Below are 23,484 nucleotides of genomic sequence, written 5' to 3'. Positions count from 1 at the left end.
GAACCCATGACCTCTGACTCCAAAGCCCGGGCTCTTTCCACTGAGCCACGCTGCTGTAAAACGGGGATTAAAACTGTGAGCCCCCCTTGGGACGGGGACTCTGTCCAACCCGATTTGCTCATCTCCACCCCTACGCATAGTCCGGTGCCTGGCACATAGTAAGCGCTTAACAAATACCACAATTATTATTATTACATGAATGTGTAGGTGTTTGTGTGTTATCTCTGCTTATATTTCCTCCCCATCGTGCTTGGACCCCTAGAAGCCTGTCCGCAGGAAGTTCCACTCCCGGGGCTCATTTTGAACACTAAAAAGTATGGTCATTTTGGTCACGGCAAAAGCGCTCTAAGCAAATGAGATTTTTAACAGAGGAGTCCCTGTTCTTGCCCGAGAGTTAGAATCGTAATAGGAGGAAAAATCAGGGCAAAGCCACAGAAGTCACTGATCAACAATAGTGGGTTTATGTACACTGAACTAGATTTTCCAAACTTTTACATTTGGGCAAGCGTGCATGCAAAGCCTACTTTCCTGAAAGAATTCTGGGTTGAGCAACTATGCCACTTTAAGCAATAGATGCATCTTGAGAAAGAATCAATACAATTGTCAAAGACAGACTTAGGAAGTAAAAAAAAAAGTCTCCAAATGGAAGTTGGTATTTATTGGTGCAAAACAATCCTCACTTCCTTTAGTCAAAACAATAATACCATTTTACTCCATGTAGAAGGAAAGCTTGGCACATTTACAACGTAATTCTTAAAGGCTTTTCATAAAAGCCCCCTTTAGACTGTGAGCCCACTGTTGGGTAGGGACTGTCTCTATATGTTGCCAATTTGTATTTCCCAAGCACTTAGTACAGTGCTCTGCACATAGTAAGCGCTCAATAAATACGATTGATGATGATGATGATGATGATAAAATAAATGTTTTGTTCTCAGGATAAATCAATCACCTTCACAATCTCTCTCCAAAAAAGTCTTTGAATCAGTCCCCAAAGAAAACAGAACAGGCAAAGGTGATTTTGGCAAGACACTGTGTTTGGGGAAATTAGTTGAAGATTCCCTGATTCGTTCTTTTCCTGTAATTCTATTACCGGACATAACATCTTTCATATATTTCTCACCATGTAAAAGGGGAGCAGAATTCTGGGGAAATGTCGCCTTTGAGAAGTTTTGGAAATGATGGCAACGCCACCTGTGCGCCTGGCTTTTGGCAGGGTATTTCCTGCTTGGCATTCAGTAGAGAAGCTTCTGTTGATTCCTGCTCAGAATGTAGAAATGCATCTGTTGGTGGACCCTAAAAAGGAATCATATCGGTGAGAAGAGAAGAATAAGCATTCAAAAATTTATATCATGAAACTTTAGGGTCTTGGAGAAACAGAGGCCTAAAGCCCCCTTCCACGATAAAAACCGCGCACGATGACCGGCTACTGACAGGGTGTTATCGGGGTGGTGAGATTTTTTGCCTCTCCCAAGAGGCCCACACAGTCCCACTTCTGAATTCCAGGAGCCAGTCTCAAGGGGTTTGGAGAAGCAGCGTGGCTCAGTGGAAAGAGCCCGGGCTTTGGAGTCAGAGGTCATGGGTTCAAATCCCGGGGCTGCCAATTGTCAGCTGTGTGATTTTGGGCAAGTCGCTTAACTCCTCTGGGCCTCAGTTACCTCAACTGTAAAGTGGGGATTAAGACTGCCAACCCGCTGTGGGACAACCTGATCACCTTGTAACCTCCCCAGCGCTTAGAATAGTGCTTTGCACATAGTAAGCGCTTAATAAATGCCATTATTTTGTTATTACTACCGCACACAGGAGCTCTGTTCGGCTCAGAGTCGTCATACGTTCTCCTCTCTCCAATTTCCTCAAGTTCACGGTGGGGAGGCGTATCTGCAGGTCACGGCTGCAGAGCCACCGGTTCCCAATCCACCCTGACATACGGATGTTCCCAGCCTCGGAAGCCTCTGGCCATTAAGATCCCTGTCTGGGGAAGCAGAGGCTTAGGAGGGTTCCCTAGGACTTTGGGAATATCTCCCGAGAGACTCCGTTCTGGGGGTTTGGGCTCATTCCAAGTCAAGCGCTAAGGTCACTGAGGAGGTTATAGCTTTCACTTCTTGAGGTGCCAGGAAAGACTTGGTCATAATTAGCGTCGAATCCTTTCTTACTTTAGTAGCAGAATCGTGCCAATGCTTATTTTTTTTAACGGTATTTGTTAAGCGCTTACTATATGCCACGTACCGTACTCAAGCCCTGGGGAAGACACAAGCTACTCAGGTTGGACACCATCCGTGTCCCACGTGGGGCTCACAGTCTCCATCGCCATTTTACAGATCATCATCATCATCAATCGTATTTATTGAGCGCTTACTATGTGCAGAGCACTGTACTAAGCGCTTGGGAAGTACAAATTGGCAACATATAGAGACAGTCCCTACCCGACAGTGGGCTCACAGTCTAAAAGGGAGAGACAGAGAACAAAACCAAACAAACTAACAAAATAAAATAAATAGGATATGTGCTGAAGCCCAGAGAAGTTACGCAGACCAGTGGCAGAGCTAGAAGCTTGTCCTTGTCCTTGGCACATATTTACAACATAATTCTTAAAGGCCTTTCATAAAATAAATTTGTTTATATTTATGTTTATATTTATGTTTATATTAAATAAGCTTGTAGTGGACAGGGAATGTGTCTATTTATTGTTATATTGTGCTCTCCCACGCGCTTAGTAAAGTGCTCTGCGCAGAGTAAGTGCTCAATAAATACGAATGAGTGAATGAATGGGTTAGAACCCAGGTCCTTCCGACTCTCAGGGCTGTACCCCATCCACTAGGCCACACTGCTCGAAGTGCTGATGGTTGTGGCATCGCTCCTCGCCAGGTTAAGTCCACTTTGGAGTTATTAGAGTTTGCGTTTGTTCTCAGAAGCGATAACTCCTCGTGAGGAGTAGCCACACAATCAATCGTATTTATTGAGTGCTTACTATGTGCAGAGCACTGTACTAAGCGCTTGGGAAGTACAAATTGGCAACACAAGCCCCAGCCTTTTGGCCGCTGCAGGGCTTTGGCTTCAAAGAGAAGTGTCTGGGACCGGAGCAGGGTCACGAAGAAGGCTCTGGCTCCCTCGTCCCAACATCTTTGGGCCAATTCACCGCAAGCTTCTAGGTGGGGGCCACTCCGCTGGGCTCTGGTGGGGTCAGAGCTGGGTTTTACGTGTGGCACCGGGAAAGCCGAAGAGCTGCCGTTTGCCCACTTCGGTGAAATGAACAGATGAATGTATCTGATTTTGCTCCAGTGAGTAAAAGGCACCGGAAAGCGAATCATCTCTCCCGTGCTTTATATAAAGCGCCGGCCGTTTGTTTCTCGGCTATGACTCAGATGGGAGTTGAAAATGTAAAACACTATTTCCTAAAACCCAAAAGCTAGGGAATGTGCTTTTTTTTCAGGAAACTCTGGCTGTTCTTGCTTACTGACGCTGAGGCGCAATTTCAGAATAGAGCTAAGAATGTAACTGTCAGTTTACATCTGAGTTTGGAGGGAAGAACGTTACCTAATTTTACACACTAACGTTCACACATCCACACACAGTATGCTATCACTTACTTAAGAGAGGATGTTATTTTAGTTCCTATTTCTGTTCTCGTTCTCTGCCTAGCAAACAAGTGAAGGTGTGCAGAAATTGCCTGTCCTTTTGACGGCCAGTGGCTGATGGCTTTTTTCAGGCTTCTTCCTAGCAGAATCGCTCAATCGCATTTATTGAGCACTCGCTGCATGCACAGCACTGTACTAAGCGCTTAGAAGAGTACAATATGAATGTTGGCAGGCCTGATCCTTGACCTCAAGGAGCTTACAAACCAGTAGGGGAGAAAGACTTTAGAATCAATTCCAGATAGGGGAGACGGAAGAGTAGAAGGACATAATCTCTTCTGATTTTGCTTTTTCTTCCGTCTTTGGTATAGATGGCAATTTTCTTCCCAAATTACTCTTTGCCAAAAGATCTAATGAGCAGGATTAATCTGGTAGATATTTAGCAGATACTAACCCATAAAGTTAGAATAATAAAAGCTGCATTTACTCTCTCTCCCTCCTGTGCCGCCCCCACACTTGGATTTGTACAATTTTTCCCCCTCAGCCCCACAGCACTTATGCACATATCCATCATTTATTTTAATGTCTGTCTCCCCATCTGGTACGTAAGCTCCTTGTGGGCAGGAAATTTGTCTACCACCTCTGTTATATTGTACTCTCCCAATCACTTAGTACAGTGCTTTGCACACAGTAAGTGCTCAATAAATATGATTGCTCAATTGATTGGGGAATGCCTACTCCATATAAAACAGATCCAGAAGACAATGGTTGATCCTAGAGAATTAGCTGATGAACATTTTTGTTGTCCTCTTGACCATTTTGAGTGTCATTTAAAACTGAAGAAAAGATTGAAGCAAGCTTTATATTTTTTTTACTCATTCATTCATTCAATTGTATTTATGTATGTATGTATGTATTATTCTCTCAAATTCATCCCTCCCCGCTCTCATTCATTTGCTAGTCTCTGCAGGAGAAAAGGAAGGAGGCATTCAATATTTTGATTTATTCTAGTTTCCATTGCTTTTTACTTTGTATAACTGCTTTTTACTTTATCTAATGTGTTCAGGTTCCCAGGATTAACTAAATCCTTCAAGGAGCCAGAATATTATTTTTGCTGAACACTGCGTAACGTTACGTAGAGAATTTATCCCAAAATGATCCACAATTCCACTCAAATCATTTTAGGACTTGCTGAAATCTATGGGTTTTTTTTTTTCGGGTATCCTCACCTTTCTTCTTGTCTCTTCCTGTCTCCCTTTTTTCCAACATATCCAGTTTCTGCTCTTTCTCCCTCTTTTCCCCATCCCAAGCCTCCCTTCCTCCACTAGCCCACTCCACACACTGTCCCCCTTTCGGATTTTCCCACCTCGCCCCAGCAGCTCCTGGCTCTTTCCCCAGCTGTATAGCCTGTTTCATGCCTGAGTCCATTTCCATAGCTGCACGCCCATTCCTCCTTTCTGACTCAAACGGAGTACTATTCGTAGAGGTTCACATAATCTTTTCTTTTCAAGTAGTTCAAAAAAGCCCCCAAGAACCCAATTTCCTTTGAAATTGTTCACACTATATGAAGTGATGATCACGCCTCTCCCTTCAATTAAAGCAGACCCACCCATTAAACTAAAAACCAACACAAGATTATTTAGAGACTATTTTCAAAGGTCCCCCCAGACCTTTTTCTGGTTCGGTGGTAGTCGAAGGGCACTTAGCAGCTGCCCGAACTTCCAAGAAAAGCCAAAGGTTTACCAAACTGAAGAGGTGTGCAATTCTAGGTCTTTTGGTACAGACAGACACCTTCTGGACCCTGGCCCTAAGTTTCAAAACACGCACGTCTGGCTTTCCTGCTTACGCTTCCAACAGGGAAATACACGGCTATTGAACAGTCGAACCTATAGCAGTTTAGCCTAGAGAGAACTTTAATTGATAGGCTCACCACACTGAACCACTCTGACCAAAGCAAACATCACCAAAATCAGTACATCAATAATCGATGGTATTTATTGAGCATTTACTACATGCAGAGCACTGTACTACGTACTTGGGTTGGTAGACACATTCCCTGCCCATAAAGAGGTTATGAGCCATAGAGAATAATTATTGCCTCCAAATCAGAACAGCTATCTACTGAGATCCTTGTGGGCAGAGAACATGTCCACCAACTCTGCTGTAATGTACTCTCCCGAATGCTTAGTACATAGTAAGAGCTCAATAAATAGCACTGATTGAGTGATTGGCTGTTACAATACGCAAGGTGCCATAGTCCATCTCAATACTTCTCTTGTAGACTGTAAACTCCTTGTAGGCAGGGATTGTGTCTACCAGCTCTGTTGTACAGTATCAATCAATCAATCATATTTATTGAGCGCTTACTGGGTGCAGAGCACTGTACTAAGCGCTTGGGAAGTACAAGTTGGCAACATACAGAGACAGTCCCTACCCAACAGTGGTTTCACAGTCTCACAGTCTACAGTACTTTCCCAAGGGCTTAGTACGGTGCTCTGCACACCGTAAGGGCTCAAGGAACACCACTGATTGACTGATAAATGTCCTCCTGAAATCTTAACTGAGAGAATGAAAGGAGAGTTGTATTTTGGGCCTGCAGTCTGATTTCTTTTGGGTTCTGGCCTTGAGCCACGTGCTAATTCGCATATCTGCTAGGGCTAATTCAGCAAGAATGGGGCGGGAGGGCGGGGAATTCTTTTGCCACGAGGTTTAATAAAGGTATGGGCCACAACAAGGCGAGCACCTATTAAGTGAAAGTGAACTACTGAATATTTCTTTGGGCTTTTTCTAATGGTACTTGTTAAATGTTTACTATGTGGCAGGCACGGGGATAGATACAAGGTAATCAGGTTGGACACAGCCCACGTCCCACCCACATGGGACTCACAGTCTTAATCCCCATTTTCAGATGAGGTAACGGAGGCACAGAGAAGTTAAGCAGCTTGCCCAAGGTCACAGAGGAGACAAGTGTTAGAACCAGGATTAGGATCCAGATCTTTTTAACTCCCAGGCCTGGGTTATATTTACTAAACCATGTTGCTAATCTCTTGACACTGACAGCTTTTCACTCCAAATAAAACTGAAATTAGACCCTCAAATCCTGGTATGTTAATCTTCACCTATTTAACCTTTAAATATTAAACCTAGCAGAATCTCAGTAGCGCAAGTTCAGTTTCTTACAGTAAGGTTGAGAACGCTCTCAGAAAATTATGGGGCAAGTCCAAGGAGATGCTGGAGGCCAAAACTGTGGTATTCCCAATGGCTAATGGGCAAGCCGCCTCCTCCTCTAGCACCACGCGCTCTCCTCTTTCCCTAGCCTCTCCCTCCTAGCACTTCCTCACCTACTGTAAGCAGTCAATCGATCTGTCGGTGGCATTTATTAAGCCCTTCTGGGATGCAAAGCACCCTACTAAGTGATCAGGACAGTATCCGGCAGAAGCAAAACACATTCTCTGACCCCAAGGAGCTTGCAATTTAATTGACAGGCAAAAATGACTTCTTAATGATAACAATTACTATAATAATAATAATTGTGATAACCTGTTAAGCACTTACTATATGCCAGGCACTGTACTAAGCGCTGGGGTAGGTACAGCCATATCAGGTTGGACACAGTCTGTGTCCCCCATGGGGCTCACAGTCTCAATCCCCATTTTACAGACGAGGCAACCGAGGCCGAGAGAAGCGAAGCGACTTGCCCAAGGTTGCACAGCAGACAAGTGGCAGGGGCGGAATTAGAACCCGTGACCTTCTAACTCCCAGGCCTGTGCTCAGTCCATTATGCTATGCTGCTTCCTACTAATAGAGAAAGCAGGAGGTAAAACACGGGTACCAGGGTGAGACAGCCGAATAACTGAACATTCAAATAACGAGACATACGGTTATAAGTGCTGGGGTATGAACAGAGGGAAGTGGCTTGGCCTAGTGACTAGGACACGTGTCTGGGAATCACGATTCTAATCCTGGGCCTGCCACTTTTTTAAAAAAAAATTGTATCTGTTAAGCACTTACTGTGCGCCAGACGCAGTACTTAGTGCTACGATAGAGACAAGTTAATCAGATTGGACACAGTCCTCGTCCCACGTGGGGCTCACAATCTTAATCCCCATTTTACAGATGAGGTCACTGAGGCCCAGAGAAGTGAAGTGGCTTGCCCAAGGACTTGCTTCTGGAGCGGGAGGACGGTGGGGCTACTGGCAGAGATGGGAAAGTTTGGAGGAGGAGTGAGTTTCCTAGGGCCAATTAAAAGTCCCACACGAGCAGGTTGAATCTGAGGGACATCCGAAAGGAGAGGTCCTAGAGTTGCCAAGGGATTATAGAGTTTAGGAATGAAGAAAGGGTCATGGAGGTATTCCTCGGCACAGAGGAGTAGCTGATACCTCATTAATGTACAGAAGAAGAGGGCGAGATCCAGAGTTTGAGGAAGGGGATGAGCCGTGGAAGAGGATTCCTCCCCATCCCCCCCGCCTTACCTCCTTCCCCTCCCCACAGCACCTATATATATATATATATATATATATTTACAGAGAAGTGAAGTGACTTGCCCAAGGACTTGCTTATATTTATTATATTTATTACTGTATATTTAAGTATATTTATTACTGTATATATTTTACTTGTACATATTTACTATTCTATTTATTTTATTTTGTTAATATGTTTTGTTTTATTGTCTATCTCCCCCTTCTAGACTGTGAGCCCGCTGTTGGGTAGGGACCGTCTCTCTATGTTGCCAACTTGGACTTCCCAAGCGCTTAGTACAGTGCTCTGCGCACAGTAAGCGCTCAATAAATATGATTGAATGAATGAATGAATGAAGGAAGGATACAGTGAATGAAACTTTGAAGGAGTGGTCAGAGAGTGAGGAGGACCAGATCAATAAAACCAGGGCTGAAAAGTGGTTCATGGAGAAGAGAGTGGTCCTTGGGGTCAAAGGTGGCGGGGAAGTCTAGGCCGACTTGCTCATCCCCTGCTCTCCGTGGCCTGTTACTATTTTTTCTTCCTCTCCAACAGCAAGGAAACTTAAAGCCTTTCCCTTGTCTTGATGTAAAGGGATGCTGTGGGGTGTCAAAGGCACCAGGTGCGTTCAAGGAGAGAGTACTGAATTGAAAAAGTTTGAAAACCTCTCTCCTTTTTCTACAAATGTTACCAGATGAAGCCTAATTCTTTACTAAGAGAACCGAGTACATAGAAGTAGAAAAAAAAATTCCCCTCCTCCCGTCGGGCCATTCATGCGCTTGCTTACAGTTGGGTGGACTTTTTTATGGTATTTTTTAAGTGCTTGTAAGTGCCAGGCACTGCGCTAGGGGCTCGGGTAGATACAAGCTAATCAGGTTGGACACAATCCCTATCCCCCACGAGGCTCACATTCTTAATCCCCATTTTACAGTTGAGGTAACTGAGGCACAAAAAAGTTAAGCGACTTGCCCAAGGTCCCACAGCAGACAAGTGGCAGAGCAGGGATTAGAACCCAGGTCCCCTGACTCTCAGGCTCCTGCTTTTTCCGCAAGGCCATGCTGCTTGTCTTGGGATATTTCTTTCTGAGGAGCAGGCCACCGGGGAAGATGGGAAAGCGAGATGAAGCGTGGGGAGGAAGGAAAGGTGTGTAATAATAATAATAATAATGATAGCATTTATTAAGCGCTTACTATGTGCAAAGCACCGTTCTAAGCACTGGGGAGGTTACAAGGTGATCAGGTTGTCCCACGGGGGGCTCACAGTCTTAATCCCCATTTTACAGATGAGGTAACTGAGGCCCAGAGAAGTTAAGTGACTTGCCCAAAGTCACACAGCTGGCTATTGGCAGTCGGGATTTGAACCCATGTCCTCTGACTCCAAAGCCCGGGCTCTTTCCACTGAGCCACGCTGCTTCTCGTGTGTGTGAATGGCGGGGCCTTAGATTCTGTTTCTGGGGGAAATGGGGAAATTTTCTCCCGGGCCTTTGGCTATTGTGACACAGGCTGCTTTCTTGCAGTTAGAGAGTCCTGTCCCATCTCCGTCCCCGCCAGCTTTACAGACATTCATCAATCATATTTATTGAACGCTTACTGCGTGCAGAGCACTGTACTAAGCGCTTGGGAAGTGCAAATTGGTAACATATAGAGACGGTCCCTACCCAACAGTGGGCTCACAGTCTAAAAGGGGGAGACAGAGAATAAAACCAAACATACTAACAAAATAAAATAAACAGAATAGCTATGTACAAGTAAAATAAATAAATAAATAGAGTAATAAATATGTACAAACATATATACATATATACAGGTGCTGTGGGGAAGGGAAGGAGGTAAGATGGGGGGGATGGAGAGGGGGACGAGGGGGAGACAACATGTTTCCACCAGGTAGCACAGCCTCCAGAAAAATGTCAGGCACCCTGTGGTGCTGGCTCTATGAACTACCATGTAGATGCTTAGTATTTAAAACAGCCTCTGAGGTAAAATGAAACTCATAATATAGGTAATCAACCAATTGTATTTATTGGGTGCTTCCTCTGAGCAGAGGGAGCACTTGATAATTTAGGAGAGCAGAATGAAGTTCGTAGACAGACTGGCCCACGTAGACGTAAACTACCTCAGGGTAGTCTAGTGGGGAGACTGACATAAAAATCAGTCACAGGTAAGAGAAGCAACGGAGGATAAGGAGATGTACATGAGTGGTGTGGAGGTAAGGGTGGATAATTAAGTGTTTAGGGGATGGAACTAAGTGCATGGCTGAGACAATATTTTACAAAACATTCAGTTTTCTAAAAGTTGATTGCTCATCCCCGATCAAACTTCTTTTCACATAGAGTAGTCGAATGTTTTAGGAACTGTAGATGTGGGATGCCTGTCCACTAGCTTTGTTTTGTTGTCTGTCTCCCCGCCTCTAGACTGTGAGCCCATTGTTGGGCAGGGACTGTCTCTATCTGTTGCCAAATTGTACATTCCAAGCGCTTAGTACAGTACCCTGCACACAGTAAGCGCTCAATAAATACGACTGAAGGAATGAGTGAATGAATTTAACGGACACTTTAAAGGCCAACTGAGCAAGAGAGGGAGGTACCAATCTGGTAAACTACTCAAGAGAGCCGAGACCAAACCCTGCCTTTCCCCTCAGGGATCTGCCCACCCGCAAAAGGAAGCAGCGTGGCCTAGAGGATAGAGCACAGGCCTACGAGTCACAAAGACCCGGTTTCTAATCCCGGTCCCACCACTTGTCTGTGTGTCACTCCACTTCTCTGTGCCTCAGTTCCCTCGTCTGTAAAAGGGGGATTAAGACTGAACGCTGTGTGGGACAGGAACTGTGTCCAACCCGATTATCTGTTATCTACCCCACTGTCCCCCTTAGGACAGTGCCTGGTACATAGTAAGCGCTTAACAAATACCATCAAACAAACAAACAAACCCCCCCCAGCCTAGTGCTCTGCCCAGAGGGAGCTCAAGAAATCCTGGTCAGTGAATAGAGGCTGCACTCACTTAGCCATTTTGATGGCTGTTCCTGCCTTTGTCCGAATTTTATTTCATTTCCTCGCCCAAGAGAACTGACTCACGCATATTAGAGCTTTCCTTCTTATGGAAAAACAGAAGCTTCACTGGGCAAAATTTTCCAGAAGGAATGGGAACTGGTGACTTTCTCAATGTTTCCATTTGCCCGAGATATCAATGAACCAATATTTACATAAAAACGTAGCTGCGGTCTTGTACTTGCAAACTGCACCCAAGGCTCTGGTCAAGATGGCAGAGGCTTTATCCTCTTTGCAGCAGGGCCATCTGAGTAAGTTTTGATTTCAGTGTTATTTTCTTCGTCTTGATCCTCCTCCTCCTCCTCCTCTTCCTCCTCCTCCCCATCACCTTTTAAAACAAAAAAGAACAGTTAGATGACATATTTGGGGGAAAACACTGAAAGCAGATGGTGAAGATGTTGCCGATTTGTACTTCCCAAGCGTTTAGTACAGCGCTCTGCACACAGTAAGCTCTCAATAATATGACTGAATGAAGATATTCCATTTGCCTCACCAGTCGGGAAAACACAGTACTAAGCACAAAAATCCCCCATTTATGTTTAAGAATAAGGGGTGGTGTATTTATGCCACCTCCTCTTCTAGTCTCTATATGTTGCCAACTTGTACTTCCCAAGCGCTTAGTACAGTGCTCTGCACACAGTAAGTGCTCAATAAATACGACTGATTGATTGATTGATTGATAGTACTACTAATGATAATAATTGTGGTACTCGTTAAGCACTTACTATGTTCCAAGCACTGAATCAGTACAGCTGTGTAGCCTGACATGACTTAGTGGCAAGAGCCCGGGCTTGGGAGTCAAGGCTCGTGGGTTCTAATCCCGCCTCCGCCACTTGTCAGCTGTGTGACCTTAGGCAAGTCACTTAACTTCTCTGAGCCTCGGTGACCTCATCTGTCAGATGGGGATGAAGACTGTGAGCCCCACGGGGGACAACCTGCTTACCCCGTATCTCCCCCAGCGCTTAGAAGAGTGCTCGGCACATAGTAAGCGCTTAACAAACCGGTTAAGAACCGATAGCATTAAAGGCCCGGCGCTTAGAAGAGTGTTTGGGCGTGCAGGAAGCGGGTCGTAGAAGCCCGGAGGGCCCCGGTTAATAATAATAATAGTAGTATTGATGGCATCTGTTCATTCATTCATACAATCGTATTTATTGAGCGCTTACTTTGTGCAGAGCACTGTACTAAGCGCTTGGGAATTACAAGCTGGTAACACATAGAGACAGTCCCTAGTAGTGATGGCATTTGTTAAGCACTTACTATGTGCACAGCACTGTTCTAAGCGCTGGGGAGGTTACAAGGTGATCAGGTTGTCCCACGGGGGGCTCGCAGTCTTCATCCCATTTTACAGATGAGGGAACTGAGGCCCAGAGAAGTGAAGTGACTTGCCCAAAGTCACACAGCTGACAACTGGTGGAGCCGGGGTTTGAACCCACGACCTCCAATTTGTACTTCCCAAGCACTTAGTACAGTGCTCTGCACAGAGTAAGCGCTCAATAAATATGATTGATTGATTGACCTCTGACTCCAAAGCCCAGGCTCTTTCCATTGAGCCATACTGCTTCTCTGCTTCCCTACCCAATGGCGGGCTCACAGTCTAGATTTGTTAAACGCTTACTATGTGCGAAGCACTGCTCTAAGCGCTGGGGACGTTACAAGGTGATGAGGTTGGCCCATGGGGGGCTTATAGTCTTCATCCCCATTTTACAGATGAGGTACAGATGCTCTGCACACAGCAAGCACTCAATACGACTGAATGAACAAATGAAGGTAACTGAGGCTCAGAGAATAATAATAATAATAATGATGGCATTTATTAAGCGCTTACTATATGCAAAGCAGTGTTCTAAGTGCTGGGGAGGTTACAAGGTGATCAGTTTGTCCCATGGGGGGCTCACAATCTTCATCCCCATTTTCCAGATGAGGTAACTGAGGCCCAGAGAAGTGAAGTGACTCGCCCAAAGCCACACAGCTGACAACTGGCGGAGCCGGGATTTGAACCCATGACCTCTGACTCCAAAGCCCGGGCTCTTTCTATTGAGCCACGCTGCTTCTCTACTTCCCTACCCAATAGCGGGCTTACAGTCTAGATTTGTTAAACGCTTACTTTGTGCAAAGCACTGCTCTAATCACTGGGGGGGTTACAAGGTGATGAGGTCCCACGGGGGGCTCACAGTCTTCATCCCCATTTTACGGATGAGGTACAGATGCTCTGAACACAGTAAGCGCTCAATAAATATGACTGAATGAACGAATGAAGGTAACTGAGGCTCAGAAAATAATAATAACAATAATGATGGCATTTATTAAGCACTTACTATGTGCAAAGCAGTGTTCTAAGCACTGGGGAGGTTACAAGGTGATAAATTTGTCCCACAGGGGCTCACAGTCTTAATCCCCATTTTACAGATGAGGTACAGATGCTCTGCGCACGGTAAGCGCTCAATAAATACGATTGAATGAACGAATGAAGGTAACTGCGGCTCAGAGAATACTAATAATGATGATGATGACATTTATTAAGCGCTTACTATGTGCAAAGCAGTGTTCTAAGCGCTGGGGAGGTTACAAGGTGATCAGTTTGTCCCACGGGGGGCTCACAGTCTTAATCCCCATTTTACAGATGAGGTACAGATGCTCTGCACACAGTAAGCGCTCAATAAATACAATTGAATGAATGAATGAATGAAGGTAACAGGCTCAGCGAATAATAATAATAATGATGGCATTTTACAGATGAGGTACAGATGTTCTGCACACAGTAAAGCGCTCAATAAATACGATTCAATGAATGAATGAAGGTAACAGGCTCGGAAAATAATAATAATAGTAATGATGCCATTTATTAAGCGCTTACTATGTGCAAAGCAGTGCTCTAAGCGCTGGAGAGGTTACAAGGTGATCAGTTTGTCCCACGGGGGGCTCACAGTCTTCATCCCCATTTTACAGATGAGGTACAGATGCTCTGCACACAGTAAGCGCTCAATAAATATGACTGAGTGAACTAATGAAGGTAACAGGCTCAGAGAATAACAATAATAATAATAATAATGGCATTTATTAAGCGCTTACTATGTGCAAAGCAGTGTTCTACGCACTGGAGAGGTTACAAGGTGATAAATTTGTCCCACAGGGGCTCACAGTCTTCATCCCCATTTTACAGATGAGGTACAGATGCTCTGCACACAGTAAGCACTCAATAAATACGACTGAGTGAACTAATGAAGGTAACAGGCTCAGAGAATAACAATAATAATAATAATGGCACTTATTAAGCGCTTACTATGTGCAAAGCAGTGCTCTAAGCGCTGGAGAGGTTACAAGGGGATCAGTTTGTCCCACGGGGGGCTCACAGTCTTCATCCCCATTTTACAGATGAGGTACAGATGCTCTGCACACAGTAAGCGCTCAATAAATACAATTGAATGAATGAATGAAGGTAACTGAGGCTCAGAGAATAATAATAATAATGATGATGGCATTTTACAGATGAGGTACAGATGCTCTGCACACAGTAAGCGCTCAATAAATACAATTGAATGAATGAATGAAGGTAACTGAGGCTCAGAGAATAATAATAATAATGATGATGGCATTTTACGGATGAGGTACAGATGCTCTGCACACAGTAAAGCGCTCAATAAATACGATTGAATAAAGGAATGAAGGTAACAGGCTCAGAAAATAATAATAATAGTAATGATGGCATTTATTAAGCGCTTACTATGTGCAAAGCAGTGCTCTAAGCGCTGGAGAGGTTACAAGGGGATCAGTTTGTCCCATGGGGGGCTCACAGTCTTCATCCCCATTTTACAGATGAGGTACAGATGCTCTGCACACAGTAAAGCGCTCAATAAATACGATTGAATGAAGGAATGAAGGTAACAGGCTCAGAAAATAATAATAATAGTAATGATGGCATTTATTCAGCGCTTACTATGTGCAAAGCAGTGTTCTACGCACTGGAGAGGTTACAAGGTGATCATTTTGTCCCACGGGGGGCTCACAGTCTTAATCCCCATTTTACAGATGAGGTACAGATGCTCTGCACACAGTAAGCGCTCAATAAATACGACTGAGTGAACTAATGAAGGTAACAGGCTCAGAGAATAACAATAATAATAATCATGGCATTTATTCAGCGCTTACTATGTGCAAAGCAGTGTTCTACGCGCTGGAGAGGTTACAAGGTGATCATTTTGTCCCACGGGGGGCTCACAGTCTTAATCCCCATTTTACAGAGGAGGTACAGATGCTCTGCACACAGTAAGCGCTCAATAAATACAGTTGAATGACTGAAGGTAACAGGCTCAGAGAATAATAATAATAACGATGATGGCATTTATTAAGCGCTTACGATGTGCCAAGCAGTGTTCTAAGCGCTGCGGAGGTTACAAAGCGATGAGGTTGTCCCAAGGTGGGGGCTCAAAGTCTTCATCCCCATTTTACAGATGAGGTACAGATGCTCTGCACACAGTAAACGCTCAATAAATACGACAATGAACGAATGAAGGTAACTGAGGTTCAGAGAAGTGAAGTGACTCACCCAAGGTCACCCAGCAGACAATGGGGGGAGCTAGGATTCGAACTCACGACCCGTGACTCCCAAGCCCGGGCTTTTTCCACTGAGCCCGCTGTTGGGTAGGGACCGTCTTTAGATGTTGCCAGCTTGTACTCCCCAAGCGCTTAGTCCAGTGCTCTGCACACAGTAAGCCCTCGAGAAGCAGCGTGGCTCACTGGAAAGAGCACGGGCTTTGGAGTCAGAGGTCATGGGTTCAAATTCATTCATTCAATCGTATTTATTGAGCGCTTACTGTGTGCAGAGCACTGTACTAAGCGCCTGGGAAGTACAAGTCGGCAACATAGAGAGCCGGTCCCTACCCAACAGCGGGCTCACAGTCTAGAAGGGGGAGACAGACAATAAAACAAAACATATTAACAAAATAAAATAAATAGAATATGTACAAGTAAAATAAATAGAGTACTAAATCTGTACAAACCTATATACATATATACAGGTGCTGTGGGGAGGGGAAGGAGGTAAGGCGGGGGGGATGGGGAGGGGGAGGAGGGGGAGAGGAAGGAGGGGGCTCAGTCTGGGAAGGCCTCATTCATTCATTCAATCGTATTTATTGAGCGCCTACCTTGTGCAGAGCCCTGCACTAAGCGCAAATCCCGGCTCTGCCACTTGTCAGCTGTGTGAGTTTGGGCGAATCACTTCACTTCTCTGCGCCTCAGTTACCTCATCTGTAAAATGGGGATCATCATCAATCGTATTTATTGAGCACTTACTGTGTGCAGAGCACTGTACTAGGACTATGGGGATTAGGGCTATGAGCCCCCTGTGGAACAACCTGATCACCTTGTAACCCCTCCCCCCAGCGCTTAGAACAGTGCTTTGCACATAGTAAGCGCTTAATAAATGCTATCATCATCATCATCATTATTATTCTCTGTGCCTCAGTTACCTCATCTGTAAAATGGGGATGAAGACTGTGAGCCCCCCGTGGGACAACCTGATCACCTTGCATTATTATTATTCTCTGTGCCTCAGTTCCCTCATCTGTAAAATGGGGATGAAGACTGTGAGCCCCCCGTGGGACAACCTGATCACCTTGTAACCTCCCCAGCGCTTAGAACAGTGCTTTGCACATAGTAAGCGCTTAATAAATGCTATCATTCTTCTTCTTCTGCCTTCAAACATGCCCATGTCTCTCCCATCCTAAAAAAACCCTCTCTTGACCCCACCTCACCTTCTAGTTATCGTCCCATATCCCTCCTACCATTCCTTTCCAAACTCCTTGAACGAGTTGTCTACACGCGCTGCCTAGAATTCCTCAACACCAACTCTCTCCTCGACCCCCTCCAGTCTGGCTTCCGTCCCCTTCATTCCACGGAAACTGCGCTCTCAAAGGTCACCAATGACCTCCTGCTTGCCAAATCCAACGGCTCATACTCTGTCCTAATCCTCCTCGACCTCTCAGCTGCCTTTGACACTGTGGACCACCCCCTTCTCCTCAACACGTTATCTGACCTTGGCTTCACAGACTCCGTCCTCTCCTGGTTCTCCTCTTATCTCTCCGGTCGTTCTTTCTCAGTCTCTTTTGCAGGCTCCTCCTCCCCCTCCCATCCTCTTACTGTGGGGGTTCCCCAAGGTTCAGTGCTTGGTCCCCTTCTGTTCTCAATCTACACTCACTCCCTTGGTGACCTCATTCGCTCCCACGGCTTCAACTATCACCTCTACGCTGATGACACCCAGATCTACATCTCTGCCCCTGCTCTCTCCCCCTCCCTCCAGGCTCGCATCTCCTCCTGCCTTCAGGACATCTCCATCTGGATGTCTGCCCGCCACCTAAAACTCAATATGTCCAAGACTGAACTCCTTGTCTTCCCTCCCAAACCCTGCCCTCTCCCTGACTTTCCCATCACTGTTGACGGCACTACCATCCTTCCCGTCTCACAAGCCCGCAACCTTGGTGTCATCCTCGACTCCGCTCTCTCATTCACCCCTCACATCCAAGCCGTCACCAAAACCTGCCGGTCTCAGCTCCGCAACATTGCCAAGATCCGCCCTTTCCTCTCCATCCAAACCGCTACCCTGCTCATTCAAGCTCTCATCCTATTCCGTCTGGACTACTGCACTAGCCTTCTCTCTGATCTCCCATCCTCGTGTCTCTCTCCACTTCAATCCATACTTCATGCTGCTGCCCGGATTATCTTTGTCCAGAAACGCTCTGGGCATATTACTCCCCTCCTCAAAAACCTCCAGTGGCTACCGATCAATCTGCGCATCAGGCAGAAACTCCTCACCCTGGGCTTCAAGGCTGTCCATCACCTCGCCCCCTCCTACCTCACCTCCCTTCTCTCCTTCTACTGCCCAGCCCGCACCCTCCGCTCCTCCACCACTAATCTCCTCACTGTACCTCGCTCTCGCCTGTCCCGCCATCGACCCCCGGCCCACGTCATCCCCCGGGCCTGGAATGCCCTCCTTCTGCCCATCCGCCAAGCTAGCTCTCTTCCTCCCTTCAAGGCCCTGCTGAGAGCTCACCTCCTCCAGGAGGCCTTCCCAGATTGAGCCCCTTCTTTCCTCTCCCCCTCGTCCCCCTCTCCATCCCCCCGCCTTACCGCCTTCCCCTCCCCACAGCACCTGTATATATGTATATATGGTTGTACATATTTATTACTCTGTTTATTTATTTATTTATTTATTTTACTTGTACATTTCTATCCTACTTATTTTATTTTGTTGGTATGTTTGGTTCTGTTCTCTGTCTCCCCCCTTTTAGACTGTGAGCCCACTATCGGGTAGGGACTGTCTCTATGTGATGCCAATTTGTACTTCCCAAGCGCTTAGTACAGTGCTCTGCACATAGTAAGCGCTCAATAAATACGATTGATTGATTGATTGATTGATTCTTCTTCTTCTTCTTCTTCTTCTTCTTATTATTATTCTCTGCGCCTCAGCTCCCTCATCTGTAAAATGGGGATGAAGACTGTGAGCCCCTCGTGGGACGACCTCATCACCTTGTAACCCCCCCAGGGTTTAGAACAGTACTTCGCACATAGTAAGCGCTTAATAACTGCTATCATCATCATTAGTATTATTCTCTGTGCCTCGGTTCCCTCATCTGTAAAATGGGGATTAAGACTGTGAGCCCCCCGTGGGACAACCCGATCACCTTGCATTATTATTATTATTCTCTGCGCCTCGGTTCCCTCATCTGTAAAATGGGGATGAAGACTGTGAGCCCCCCGTGGGACAACCTCATCACCTTGCATTATTATTATTATTCTCTGCGCCTCGGTTCCCTCATCTGTAAAATGGGGATGAAGACTGTGAGCCCCCCGTGGCACAACCTGATCACCTCGTAACCCCTCCCCCCAGCGCTTGGAACAGTGCTTTGCACATAGTAAGCGCTCAATAAATGCCACTATTATTATCAATAAATACGATTGAATGAATGACTCCGCCCCACTGCTCGCCGATGATGGCGAAATACGATTAGAACGAATGAATGCCTGACTGCCTGAGCCCCGCTGCTCGTCGATGGCGAAATACGATTGAAGGAATGAATGAATGAATGACTTGGCGAAATACGATTGAATGAATGAATGCCTGACTTACTTAGCCCTGCTGCTCGTCGATGGCGAAATACGATTGAATGACTGACTGAGCCCTGCTGCTCGTCGATGGGGAAATTCATTCATTCAATCGTATTCATTGAGCGCTTACTGTGTGCAGAACACTGTATTGAGCGCTTGGAAAGTATAAGTCGCAACATAGAGAGATGGTCCCTACGCCGCAATGGGCTCAGTCTTGAAGGGGGAGACAGGCCATACGACCGAATGAATGAATGACTAAGCTCCGCTGCTCGTCGATGGGGAAATACGACTGACTGAATGAATGACTGAGCCCCGCTGCTCGTCGATGGGGAAATACGACTGACTGAATGAATGAATGAATGACCCCGCTGCTCGTCGATGGGGAAATACGACTGACTGAATGAATGACTGAGCCCCGCTGCTCGTCGATGGCGAAATACGACTGACTGACTGAATGAATGAATGCCTGACTGACTGAGCCCCGCTCATCATCAATCGTATTTATTGAGCGCTTACTATGTGCAGAGCACTGTACTATGCACTTGGGAAGTACAAATTGGCAACATATAGAGACAGTCCCTACCCAACAGCGGGCTCACAGTCTAAAAGGGGGAGACAGAGAACAAGACCAAACATACTAACAAAATAAAATAGACTAGATATACACAAGTAAAATAAATGAATAAATAAATAAATAAATAGAGTAAAAAATATGTACAAACATATATGCATATATACAGGTGCTGTGGGGAAGGGAAGGAGGTAAGATGGGGGGGATGGAGAGGGGGAGAGGAAGGAAGGGGCTCAGCCTGGGAAGGCCTCCTGGAGGAGGTGAGCTCTCAGTAGGGCCTCGAAGGGAGGAAGAGAGCTAGCTGACGAGCCCCGCTGCTCGTCGATGGGGAAATACGACTGACTGACTGAATGAATGATTGAGCCCCACTGCTCGTCGGTGGCGAAATAAGACTGACTGACTGAATGAATGATTGAGCCCCACTGCTCGTCGGTGGCAAAATACGACTGACTGACTGAATGAATGAGCCCCGCTGCTCGTCAATGGCGAAATACGACTGAATGAATGAATGAATGCCTGACTGAGCCCCGCTGCTCGTCGATGGCGAAATACGACTGAATGAATGCCTGACTGACTGAGCCCCGCTCATCGTCAATGGCGAAATACGACTGAATGAATGCCTGACTGACAGCCCCGCTGCTCGTCGATGGGGAAATACGACTGAATGAATGAATGAGCTTCGCCACTCGTCAGTGGCGAAATACGACTGAACGAATGAATGCCTGACTGCGCCCCGCTGCTCGTCGATGGCGAAATACGACTGAATGAATGACTGAATGCCTGACTGACAGCCCCGCTGCTCGTCGATGGAGACATACGACTGAATGAATGAATGAGCTTCACCGCTCGTCGATGGCGAAACACGACTGACTGACTGAATGAATGAATGAATGCCTGACTGACTGAGCCCCGCTGCTCGTCAATGGGGAAATACGACTGACCGAATGAATGAATGAATACCTGACTGACTGACAGCCCTGCTGCTCGTCGATGGAGAAATACGACCGAATGAATGAATGAATGAGCTTCGCCGCTCGTCAATGGCGAAATACGATTGACTGACTGCATGAATGCCTAACAGCCCCGCTGCTCGTCGATGGGGAAGTACGACTGAATGAATGAGCTTCACCACTCGTCAATGGCGAAATACGACTGACTGAACGAATGAATGCCTGACTGACTGAGACCCGCTGCTCGTCGATGGCAAAATACGACTGACTGAATGAATGAAAGACTGAGCCCCGCTGCTCGTCGGTGGCGAAATACGACTGACTGACTGAATGAATGAATGCCTGACTGACTGACTGAGCCCCGCTGCTCGTCGATGGCAAAATAGGACTGAATGAATGAATGACTGAGCTTCGCTGCTCGCCGATAGCGAAATATGATTGAATGAATGAATGAATACCTGACTGACTAAGCCCCGCTGCTCGTCGATGTTGAAATACGACTGAATGAATGAATGAATGACTGAGCTTCGCCGCTCGTCTATGGCAAAGTACGATTGACTGACTGAATGAATGCCTGACTGACTGAGCCCCGCCGCTCGTCAATGGCGAAATACGACTGATTGAATGAATGAATGCCTGCCTGACTGAGCCCTGCTGCTCGTCGATGGCGAAATACGACTGACTGACTGAATGACTCAGCTTCGCCGCTCGTCAACGGCGAAATGCGACTGACTGACTGAATGCCTGACTGACTGAGCCCCGCTGCTCGTCGATGGGGAAATACGACTGACTGAATGAATGCCTGCCTGACTGACTGCGCCCCGCTGCTTCGTCGACGGCGAACTACGACTGGACGACTGACTGACCGAGGCCGGCCGGTGGTCGACGTCGACGGTCGGCCGTCGGTTTCCTCACCGTGGGGTCCGGGGGGGTCCCCGGGCGCCGCCGCCGCCATGATCAGGTCGGCGAGCAGCGCCGCGACGCGCTCCTTGAGGCGCGGCAGCCCCGCCCGGACCGCCGCCAGGCCGACCGGCGCCGCGCCCGCCGCCGGGCCGCACGACACCCGCACCTCCCGCCGGCGCCCGTCCCGCCCCACCAGCCGCCCCACCAGCTCCGCCGCGGTCGCCGTGGCCGCCATGGCCGGAAGCGGATGGCGGCGCGCGCGGCTTCCGGTTCCGGTTCGTGGCGCGCGCGCGCGCTGCGGCCCCTCCCGTGCCCGTCGCCGATTGGCCGGGCGGGCGCGCGGTCGGGCGCCCCGGGACCGTTGGGGATGGAGGCGGCGGCGGCGGCGGCCGCGGGGGCGGAGGGGGGGAAGGAGCAGGAGGACGGTGCCCGTGCCGGTGGCGGCGGTGCCCGTGTCCGCGGGGGCGAGGCGGAGCCGGTGGTGTCCCTGGTGGACGTGCTGGCCGAGGACGAGGAGCTGGAGCAGGAGGCCTGCGCCGTGCTGGGCGGCAGCGACTCGGAGAAGTGCTCCTACTCGCAGGTCCGTCCGCGCGGGCACCCCGGACCCTCCCAACCGCCCAACCGCCCAACCGTTCTGCCCTTCCTTCCCTCATTGCCCGCCCTTCCCATTCTTCCCTTCCCTTCCTTTCCCTTCCCTGCTTTTCCTTTCTTCCCATCCTTTCCCTTCCTTCCCATCCTTTCATTCCCTGCCTTCCCTTCCTTCCCATCCTTCCTTTCACTTCCTTCCCATCCTTTCCTTTCATTTTCTTCCCATCCTTTCCTTTCCTTCCCATCTTTTCTTCCTTTTTCTTCCTTCCCATCCTTCCCTTCCCTCCTTTCCCTTCCTTCTCATCCTTTCCTTTCACTTCCTTTCTTTCCCTTCCTTCCCATCCTTTCCTTCCCTGCTTCTCCTTCCTTCCCATCCTTTCTTTTCTTTTCCTTCCTTTCCCTTCCTTCTCCTTTCTTCCCATCACTTTCCTTCCTTCCCATCATTTCCTTTCCTTCTCATCCCTTCTCTTCCTTCCCTTTCCTTTCCTTCCTTTCCCTTCCTTCCCCTTCCTTCCCATCATTTCCTTTCCTTCTCATCCCTTCCCTTCCTTCCCTTTCCTTTCCTTCCTTTCCCTTCCTTCCCCTTCCTTCCCATCATCTCCCTTCCTTCCCATCATTTCCTTTCCTTCTCATCCCTTCCCTTCCTCCCCTTTCCTTTCCTTCCTTTCCCTTCCTTCCCCTTCCTTCCCATCATCTCCCTTCCTTCCCATCATTTCCTTTCCTTCTCATCCCTTCCCTTCCTCCCCTTTCCATCCTTTCCTTTCCCTTCCTTCCCATCCTTTCCTGCCTTTTCTTCCCACCCTTTACCTTCTTTCCCTTCCTTCCCTTTCCATCCTTTCCCTTCCTTCCCATCCTTTCCTGCCTTTCCTTTCCTTCCCATCCTTTCCCTTCTTTCCCCTTCCCTTCCTTTTCTTTCTCTTCCTTCCTTCCCATCCTTTCCTTCCTTTCCTTCCCATCCTTTCCCTTCCTTCCCATCCTGTTTTTCCTTCCTTTCCTTTCCTTCCCATCCTTTCCCTTCCTTTCCCCCCTTCCCTTCCTTCCCCTTCCCCCGTCTATCCGCCCTCCCTCCCCCCCCCGCCCCCCAGGCAGACCCTAATAATAATAATAATATTGTTAAGCGTTTGCTGTGTGAGCAGTAAGCAAGAGAAGCAGCACGGCCTAGTGGCAAGAGCCCGGGCTCGGGAGTCGGAGGTCGTGGGTTCTAATCCCGACTCCGCCACTTGTTTGCTCGGTGACCTTGGGCAGCTCAGTTCCCCGTGTCTCAGTTACTTCGTCTGTAAAATGGGGATTGAGACCGCGAGC

General features: G+C 47.4%; 2 protein-coding genes across 2 annotated transcripts in view; one reads left to right on the top strand and one right to left on the bottom strand.

Moving 5' to 3' along the window:
• Positions 1-637: 637 nt before the first annotated feature.
• GON7 (GON7 subunit of KEOPS complex) lies at positions 638-21,829 on the bottom strand. The gene is made up of 3 exons (XM_038746052.1): positions 21,607-21,829; positions 11,299-11,398; positions 638-1,294 (listed from the first exon to the last, which is right to left on the bottom strand). The coding sequence occupies exons 1-3, from the start codon at positions 21,827-21,829 to the stop codon at positions 1,117-1,119; spliced, it is 501 nt and encodes a 166-aa protein (XP_038601980.1). The 3' UTR covers positions 638-1,116.
• UBR7 (ubiquitin protein ligase E3 component n-recognin 7) overlaps positions 21,828-23,484 on the top strand; it is a 29,409-nt gene continuing 27,752 nt past the window's right edge. The window contains exons 1-2 of the mRNA XM_038746051.1: positions 21,828-21,869; positions 22,007-22,174. Coding sequence (XP_038601979.1) covers positions 21,828-21,869; positions 22,007-22,174 — 210 coding nt within the window. The remainder of the gene's footprint in view (positions 21,870-22,006; positions 22,175-23,484) is intronic.

The sequence above is a fragment of the Tachyglossus aculeatus genome, chromosome 1 (genome assembly GCF_015852505.1).
Source record: "Tachyglossus aculeatus isolate mTacAcu1 chromosome 1, mTacAcu1.pri, whole genome shotgun sequence".
NCBI lineage: Eukaryota > Metazoa > Chordata > Mammalia > Monotremata > Tachyglossidae > Tachyglossus > Tachyglossus aculeatus.
Note: the sequence above shows the minus strand (reverse complement) of the source record. Positions and strands in the feature narration are given on the sequence as shown.

Excerpts from the sequence above, each read along its gene's own strand:
- GON7 (XM_038746052.1), bottom strand. The coding sequence starts at position 21,829 with ATGGCGGCCACGGCGACCGCGGCGGAGCTGGTGGGGCGGCTGGTGGGG. Across the intron at positions 11,399-21,606 it reads GGACCCCCCCGGACCCCACG|GTGATGGGGAGGAGGAGGAA; the intron begins GTGAGGAAACCG and ends TTGTTTTAAAAG. Across the intron at positions 1,295-11,298 it reads GATGGCCCTGCTGCAAAGAG|GGGTCCACCAACAGATGCAT; the intron begins GATAAAGCCTCT and ends GATTCCTTTTTA.